The sequence below is a fragment of the Xiphophorus maculatus genome, chromosome 19 (genome assembly GCF_002775205.1).
Source record: "Xiphophorus maculatus strain JP 163 A chromosome 19, X_maculatus-5.0-male, whole genome shotgun sequence".
Taxonomy (NCBI): Eukaryota; Metazoa; Chordata; class Actinopteri; order Cyprinodontiformes; family Poeciliidae; genus Xiphophorus; species Xiphophorus maculatus.
The window spans coordinates 17,914,705-17,923,798 of NC_036461.1; the positions used below are offsets into that span (position 1 = coordinate 17,914,705).

At 44.7% G+C, this 9,094-nt stretch overlaps 1 protein-coding gene across 4 annotated transcripts; it reads right to left on the reverse strand.

Moving 5' to 3' along the window:
• Positions 1-266: 266 nt before the first annotated feature.
• Positions 267-7,424, reverse strand: gng7 (G protein subunit gamma 7). Of its 4 annotated transcripts, none has more exons than XM_023352934.1 (4): positions 7,333-7,424; positions 2,762-2,909; positions 2,135-2,250; positions 267-976 (listed from the first exon to the last, which is right to left on the reverse strand). In XM_023352934.1, the coding sequence occupies exons 3-4, from the start codon at positions 2,219-2,221 to the stop codon at positions 851-853; spliced, it is 213 nt and encodes a 70-aa protein (XP_023208702.1). In that variant the 5' UTR covers positions 2,222-2,250; positions 2,762-2,909; positions 7,333-7,424; the 3' UTR covers positions 267-850. The 4 variants fall into 4 exon arrangements, with proteins under 4 accessions (XP_023208702.1, XP_023208701.1, XP_005816717.1 ...); XM_023352933.1 differs by lacking the exon at positions 7,333-7,424 and adding an exon at positions 6,633-6,730; XM_005816660.2 differs by lacking the exon at positions 7,333-7,424 and adding an exon at positions 6,227-6,358.
• Positions 7,425-9,094: the final 1,670 nt, after the last annotated feature.

The following is a 9,094-nucleotide window of genomic DNA, read 5'->3' on the forward strand; positions in this document are numbered from 1 at the left end:
TAAGACATCGACTCTGAACCAACGGCAGCAGCTATCTCGAGCCGCAGTGGAACCAGCGACAGCGGATCAAGATCTAGAGACAGGTGGGGGTTTTTGTACAGGTTGGCACAGCTGGAGGCTTGGCCCAAAAAGGCTGGAGGCAGCCGCAGAGAGGCCGCAGGTGGAGAAGAGGTCTGTTGATACGGATTCGAGAGGGAACATGCTGTGGTCTGACCAAAGCAAAGACTCTAGCTAAAGACAAAGCTCTCGGATTGTCTTTTTTTTTATTTATCTTAAAGTTCCCGCAGAAGATTAAGCATTTATTGAGCTTTTCGCTGCGACACTGGCTCGTGTTTGGCACGGTCGGACTGGCGCCCACCACTTATTTGTGTTGCCCACATGCTTCTTCCCACTGCCTGCCTGTGCAGCAGCTGCCCATCATTTACCCGACACCTCGTTTCATGACTGGCGACGGAGAAGTAGCGGGCCTCCTACCAATTGTTAAATGTCAGAAATAACTTTTCAAGTTAAGCGGTTGTTAATTCACCAGCATATGGGAATAATACCAAAGCACTTTGGACCATACTCTATGCTTAACTCATCTCAGAAGCTATAAGGACAAGATACCTGCCCCCTAGTGGTGGTTCTGGATTGTGGCACTGTTTCAGAGTGGCTAAATTTGGAGCGACTGTGTGTGTAACCCCCAAACGCCAGCTGGGGTTTCTTGGCGTCTGAGGATGGGTGGGGACCTATTTTGATAGCAAAAGTCAACTTTTATGTGTGAGCCTATGTGAATAGGAGAATCTGATGTGTGTGGGTGTGTATGTGTGTGTGTGAGGGCAAAAAAAAAAAAAAAAAAGCACGTATGAAGCTATAGGATGATGCAAGGCTTCTTGTCCTTGAAAGGGTTTTCAGAGGTGGGCACGCCAACCAGCAGGGGGTCGCTTCGAGCGTGCTGCTCACAGTAACTCATCAGGTCCGCCGCCGCTTTAGACACCTGGGGGAGGCGGACGGGAAGAGGGGTTCAGAAAAAAAAACAGAGGGAGAGGAAAGAAAAACTTTCCAAAAAGAAGTTCTCATGTCCCTATGCCTCTGATGACTCCACATAAGTGCACATCTAACTACAATTGTCTTTAGAAATTAAAAGAACTGCTAGGAAAATACAATCAAGCTTCAACAAGTAAGAAAAGCAATCACAAAAAACCAAAACAAAACGAAAAAAAAAACAAGCAACATAAAAATCAGACCACAAAAAGCAAAAACAATAATTTGGAAAAGATTTAATCTGTGACCTAAACAGAGGAGTGAAAGGAGAGTATTTGGTATGTAGTGGGAGCTGCCTCCGTGGAGGTGGGTTGGCAACTAAAACACTCTTTCTCCTTTTAGTCTCTGACTAAATCTTGGAAAATGAAGAAAAAAACTTTTTCTGCTGCACTAAAAGTAATTTTAAAGTTCAGAAATATATGAGGGGCTCTGTCCGTTTGGGGTTTTAAACACGGTTCACAGAATCATAAAGTGAATTTTGAATTTAAAGCAGTGAAAAGACGGTGAGATTAGAGTGACGTACGACAGCAGGATTTAGAAAAAGATTCAGGTGTGATAGTAGTAGCTTCAGTGCTCTAACTGTGGAGTAATGAAGGCAAAACTTACTAAATCATTACTTTTCAGCATAATGTTCTTAATCAGTAATCTCCCAACTTTTGAAAAAGTAACAACCAGCATCAACAGTTATGTAGACTACTGGTCAGGGTGTCAGATGAATCATTTGAACCAAAAATAAGCTTTGTTATTATGACAGATTTGTCATTATTTAGTTTATTGAGGGTATTATCCATCCATGTTCTTTCCTATGTGGTTGAGGTTGAATGGATTTTGTAAATGGAGTTACGACTAGGTGCCATTGGCATAAAAGTGAAAAGAAAGCAAGAGATTTATTTAGTTTTTTCCCCTTTTATTCGCACATTTTACTCAAGCTTAGTATTTCATGGAAATCAATACTTTATTAACAAAAAAAAAAAGTATAGCGTGATAAAAAACACAACTAAGCTTTAACACTAAAGCTCAATTGCAGTGGTGGCACATTTAAAAAAGAAAATAGGAATACGAGAGAGGAAATATACGATCCACACACAAAGCAGATGACCAATATTATCACCTTAATGCGTTCAATTCCTGCCTCGATCCTCAGCTGCTCCACCAGTTTCCTGGCCTGGGCGATATTATTAGTAGTGGACATATTCATCCATCAGAAGACACCAACACAGGAGAAAACTGCAGGAAGAAGAAGAAGAAAGAGAGACAGAAACGTTCAAAAGGAAAGCTGCTGTCGTCGTGCCCTAGCTTATTTGTCTCTTAGCAAATGGCTCTTGAAGGAGTTCTGTGAATCTCTAATTTTCCAGGAACCCTGCTTTCATACCGTTGACAGATTTTTATCGATTCATCAGAATTGTGTGCCTTTCTATTGTAAACGTTGGACAACACTAGTTGTGGAGCCACAGCACCACATAGAGGTTTTAACGCGGTGGTGCAACACAAATGTTGACTGAGAAACCTGTGGATACGCAACACAGAACATACAAAATAAACATGGAGGGACCCCGGGGGGTTCAAAGGGAAACAGGCCCACATTTATGTTCGTAATGTTTGAGACAGGAATAGTTTTTCTGCCTCTATAGGAGCACACACACAACAAAAAAACAAATCAACTCCAAGTTGCTTTGCTGACTCCGTGCTCCCAAGAACACGGATCATGATACATTATCCTCTACAAACGGAGCCTTACCTGACTGGCGGTGTGCAGACAGGGCTCTCTCTGAACACTAATGTGAGAAGATGGAGAAGACGAGCTGAGGGGAAGCAGGCGGCAGGACAGCAGTAGGCGTGTAATGAGAACAGAGCTGGGAGGCAGCTGCGTTTACATTGGCTTCTCTCTGTGCAAAAGAAAAAGCAAGTTACACAAATGTTTGATGCAACTCTAATCACTAATAATCAATAATTATTTCATATTCAGCATATAAGAGTATTCCCACCTCTGAACGTTTTCCACATTTTGCCATGTTACAGCCACAAATTTCAATTTACTTTTATTTTTTTTGGAACCTTATGTTACACAAGAGCACACAGTATTGAGTAATTATCAAGGGAAAGGAATCTGATGCATGTTTATTTTAAAATTATTTTCATTACAAATCCCTTACTCCGACACCCTCAAATAAAAGTGCAACGTGTCGCTTTCAGAAACCAGCCAAGTAGTAAATAGTCCTAACCTGTCAATAGGGTGTCATTTAATATTGGTATGAAAAGTTGAGGATAAGTTTAGGTTATGAAACTCCATCCAAATAAAATGGTGCCTCTGGAGGAGCTGCAGAGATCCACAGTGGAGGACAGGATAACTAATCTTTACATAAAGGCAATCTTTAGGCCATTGCTGAAAGTCGCTTTGCAGTTTGCAATAAGATAACACAGCAAACACGTGAAAGAAGTGCTTTGGCAAGATGCGATAGGAGTTGTTGCTTTTTTCCCCACATGCAAAATACTACAGTGTGCTGAGCTGAACAGTTCTTGACTTTAATCTCAAATGTGACTTCCTGGAATCACATTTCACTCTAAGTTGCAGCAAATCACAATGAGGTGCGGAGAAAATGCCGGGATCCTCTGCAAAACAGTTTATAATTACAGACAAGCAAGAAGTATTGGTTTTAAAATATTTTTACCAACTAAAAAAGTAAAAAAAAAAGAGGCAAAATGATAAAGATGAACAGATTCACTGGCTGAACAAACTGTTGATGAAAAGATGGGTGGAGCTAAGTACAGGTACGTAGAGGATGGAGCGAATGGAGCACAGTTCACCATCCAGCAGGACAGCGACTGCAAATATCCAGCAAAACAACAATAAACATCATCATCATGTGCCGGCAATGGTTCAGTCAAACTACAGATCTAAATCGGTTGGAGGATTTCTCTCACCGACTTGTTTTCATGGATGCTCTTCCTCCAACCTGACAATCTGAGTTATTTTGTAAAAAAAAATAAATAAAAACAACAACAAAAACCACCCAAAAATAAAGACATATTAGCCATAATTATTGCTGTGAAACCTGATTTCAAAAAGACTGACAAGAAATGTCTGCCACACTTTTCAGGTCCAAAGCAACCGCTGCTTTTGTGTTGGTCTATCACATTTACATATAAATACAGTAAACTGACAGTTGCTGTTGTAACTTGACAAAATGTGAGAACGTCCAAGGAGTAAATGTGAAGTCAACCTAAAGCCATGTGAACCCTCTGCTCTTTTGTGCACATTGTTTCCAACATGCTGTCACAAACTTTCTGCCGTCTTCTGTTTGCCCTGCTCTGAGCTCGACCAGAACGCCTCATTGTCAGCACTTATAATCACAACCACACCTACAGCGCCGTCAGGGAGCTTAGCTGCCACCCAGCGCCTCGGTGTGCCGCTCTGTCTGTCGCTCTCAGGAGGAGAGTCCTGCTTTAATTACTACAACCGTGGAGCAGATCAGAGAACCGTGTGTGTAATTAGGGCTCCTGTGTAAGCGGGTGAGTGTGCAAGTGTAAGAGACAGAAAGAAATAAACATTTAGTAATAATAAAAAAGATATTTTTCCTCTTTAAATTGTGAATATGAAAGGGTTTTTTTTTTTTTTTTGCCTACAAATATTAGGAATAATTCTTGTATTTTGGTCAGAAAGAGATTTCCAAATCAGCCACGCTGTATTAAATAAATTAAGATAAAGTAGCTTTTGCTCGCTTTTGTTTACATCTGATGTACTGTTGTCTGATGACGGCTTTAATAATAAACAGCCTTTTCTGTCTTTTTCCTGTATTTCTTGCCACATCAGGACAATGGTATCTTCCACATTATTTTAGCAAAGTCGTACTTTTCAAGAGCAAAGTCATATTTGTCATCCTGAGCTTTGATATTTTTGCCAAGATAAGGTTTAAAGGGATATTTGAGGAATGTTTGTGCCTCGACAAAATGCAGCTTCAGCTTCCTGTTCTCAGCTAACATATATGAGGTCATCGGTGTGGTCTTCTGCTGCTGTAGCCTGACAACCGTCTGTGATTATTCAGCATATTTAAAACTTGGTTGCTTTTGAAATAATCATAGCAACTCATCTGTGCTCAGTTTAAACTTCAACAAGTTACCTTCACCACTGTATGCATCAACGCTGCCAAGTGAGAACTAAAAACGATATTTGTGGCATTTTCATGTACAAATCAATAACAGCTTCACTTACACTGCATGGCTTCCTATCAAAAAGGGCAACTGCTGTCTCTCTGCACACACATTTATCAGATTTAGTGTTCCTTTGGTATATATACAGTGTGTACCTCTTGCTACTATTTTGTTCTCTAATGGAAATAAGTCTCTGTCTCAATGGAAGCTTACCAGCATTAAGGTAGACAAAAAAAAAAAAAAAACACAACAAAACAAATGTTTGCTGTTATAATATGTGCAGCCTGTTTTTAAAACTTTCTGAGAGCTGAAATAAACACTCCTCCCGCCCCACACTCCCACTTAAGTCACATCAGTCTCCGCTCCAAAGCATTAGAGAAATACACGAACATCAACACGGCATCCCAACGAAATATCCGAGCAGAAAAACACGGCCCCGCCGGATCTGGACAGGCCCAGCTATCAGCGGCCAGCCAGCGGAGCCCACGGCGGCTCTCAGGACGCGCAGAGCCCCCCACCCCACCCCGCGTCAACCCCTTATTGATCCCAGCAGCTGCCTGGCGCTGATCGGGCCTGCATGTCCTCTGCTTCACAGGCCCTGCTCGCCGCTCCGCCGTGTGAAAACACAATGCGGGCATTTTGATGGATGGAACAGCGTGTCCTCTCTCCCGTGGCTATCCACGCACCAAAAGACACACACGCATACGCACGCCGAGCATGCACACGCGTACACGCACAGGCACCCAGACCTTGTGCACACATCAAAGCCAAAGATTATCTCCCCCCCTCCTCCTCCTCCTCCACCCCCGTCTCCTCCTCATGTGAAGACCAGACAAGATCGCTAGGAGCTCTGAAAGAAGACCCCCCTCCACCCGCTCTACGCCCTCCACGCACCCCCTGCCCCCTCACCCCCCACGATCGCCAGCCGTGGCAGTGGGGTGGTGACATGCTCCAGCAGACCACTAGAAACTCATCCAGGGACCACACAAGACCGGAGCGCACGCCAAAAAAAAAAAAAAAAATGTTCCGCTATTATGCAAAATAATAGGCCTACTTCGACAAATAAGATCCAGCTTCTGCTGCCTGCGCTTCCTCAGAAGGTCCAAAGCCCCCCAGGCTGCAAGAAATCTTCCACTGACCCTGTCCCCGGTCCTCCCCACCCTCTCTGCCGGCTACACACACACACACCCACACACACAAACACAAGAAGAAGAAAAAAAAGGGGGTGGGTTGGGGTGGGGAGGTGTGTGTGTGTGTGTGTGTGTGTGGGTGTGTGTGTGTGTGTGTGTGGAGGGGGTGGGGGGGTAGGGGGGGATCCGATTCGTGACACCGATGGAGCCCCCCTCTCCTGCTGCTGCAGCCGAACCTCGGTGACAAGAATTCGGGGGGGTTCGCAGAAAGCGCACAGTGTTGCTATAAGACAGGAAGGGAGGAAAATAGCCGAATATCACCAAACTCACCTCCGAATGCGCTGGATTGGTGATTTAAAGGGCCAGATCCGCTCGCTCCTCGTCTCCACCGAGCCAAACGCCTCCCCCACCGCTACAGTGTCTGTCCACTCCTCTACCTCCCCCCTCCCACCCACCCCCACCCTCTCTCTCTCTCTCTCTCTCTCTCTCTCTCTCCCTCTCTCTCCCTCTCTCTCTCTCTCTCCCTCTCTCTCCCCGCCGATAAGCAGCTTTAACCCAGGTGTTGGTAAAACATCATCAAACGGAGCGACAGCAATAATCCTTCTAGCAGAGGGGCTTATTTTGTAATTTCCCAATTATATTCTTATCAATAAACACGCAGGGAAATATGAAAGAATGTACCAAATTTATCAGTGGCTATTTACATTTTCTCCACAAATACCTGCTACGTATACTATTTCCAATACCCCAGCAACCATTTTTTTAAAAATGGCATAGGGGACCGACACGTGTTTCCTAACTCTTCTTCCTGTGTATTATGAACTCGTTGGTTCAGAAGTTTATCTGTTTGAACGGTTTTAGATGAGAAACGCGAGGAAGGAAGACAGAATGGAGGAAAAGAAAGAAGGGAAAATGGAAGGAGAGATGGAAGAACGGATCAAGAACAACACTGAACCGAAACTCCCTACACTTCCCCGTTTTATACTCTGTAAACAACATTTCTTCACACACAAAAAAAAGCTTCACTCACAGTTTCTCTGACTGAATTGTGCCCAGTGACATATTATATAACCGCGCCATTAAACCGGCCGTCTTCTCAAAGTTTTGTCTGTAATTTTCACATTAAGCATCAGTGGGTGGGGATCTTAGACACGCCCACTCTTGTGTGCATCTGGACCTGGTTTACTTGTACTGTAAAAACAACTGTATTTCTCTACAGTGCAGCGCCATTTTGCACCAGGCGATGGCGCCATTTACCAACTCTAGCTCCCACGACTCAGTGGGAGAGGAAGAGAGAAGACGAGGAGGAGGAGGAGGAGGAGGAGGAGGAGGAGAGGGTTTCTTGCTCATTGCCTCTACACGCACACACACACACACACACACACACACACACACACACACACACACACACACACACACACACACACACACACTCATGCAGCCTCTCACCTAACAGAGCTCCATCCTCCTCGCAGATAAACACGCGGCTGCGTCTACCGCTATAGCGATGGCTGAATACAAACATTTGTCTGAGCCGAGCAGGGATGCGGGCTAAATGTGTTGAATCCTGTTTTCAAACACAGATTTATTTTGTTCCCTTGCTTGTTCCCGACAGGCAGACAGAAACAGGCTTTTGCCACTAGTTTAAGCTAACAAGCGTAGTCCCTCTTGGTTTCCATTTTACTTCCTCTGACCCCACCCTTGTTGCGTTGAGCGACGCGCAGAGTTAGAAAGAAGTGAGCGGTGGAAGCCCATGAGTCACCATGACAGAAGTAGCATGAACCCCCATATATTTTTACTTATTTATTTATTTATTATTTTGCAGGCGCAGCATTGACCTAATTGGAGAAACATGTGTCTTAGTGCGTGTGCGACCACAGCAGCACGTTTGGAGACGATGGGTAACTAATTAGGGTCCAACCGGAAGTGGGAGGTGGGGCTCGTGAATAAGGGGGGTTGTGGTTTAAGCCTGAGGGTGTAACGTCTTTGTTGGACACCCCAGCAGCAGCAGAAGGCTTGAAGACCTCTAGCTGCCAAAAGGCATCTCTGTCTCCACCGGACTCCCTCCAGGCTGAGGCCACGTCCATTGTCAACGTCACCCCGTCTCCATGGCGACCGTGCTGGGGACAGCATCCCCCCCTGGCAGATGTCAGAGAGCTAAGAAGTGTGAGTGGATGAGGAACAGGGAGACCGAGGGGCCGGCACCTCTGTGTGACTTTCTGACAGTGCGTCAGGGAGTTAACGGAGGTTATCTGAGACCTCCTTCATGCGACGACCTGTGAGATTATTCACACGCCTTCTAGATTTCCACGCTCCGTCATGTTCCATGAGCAAACAGCAGTGTGTTGCTGAGGTTTTACGCTACAGGATGAGACAAGTGGTGCTGAAATGTGAAGCGTACGAGGTTTTCAATTCTGCTTTGAAAACTACAGAACGTGACATTTAATAATACAAATCTGAAAAGTGGCGCGTTCGCTTATACCCATTCCGGGGTCTGGAACCATGTTTGGTGCATCTACAGCTGCGTGTAAATCTAGAGACTGGAATGTCAGCCTATTTCTTCTAGGTTGAGCAGTGCAGAGCGGCCGGTTGCCTCCTGAGCTGCCAGATAACTGGATCTTTATAGGACACAAAGTTTTGTGGGACAGTTTTGATCTCATCTGGACATGGCAACTTCTTCCATACATTTACTGTGTTTCCTGCATGGCTTGTAGCAAACTGGAAGTTCAGCTTCGCATGACGTTCCTCCACAATTTACTTGTTTTGGAACTTTTCCATATTGCCAGAATTGC

Bases quoted from the DNA above. Each gene is read 5' to 3' on its own strand.
- gng7 (XM_023352934.1), bottom strand. From the start codon at position 2,221: ATGAATATGTCCACTACTAATAATATCGCCCAGGCCAGGAAACTGGTG. The intron at 977-2,134 runs GTGATAATATTG...CGCCTCCCCCAG, and splicing joins CAGGAATTGAACGCATTAAG to GTGTCTAAAGCGGCGGCGGA.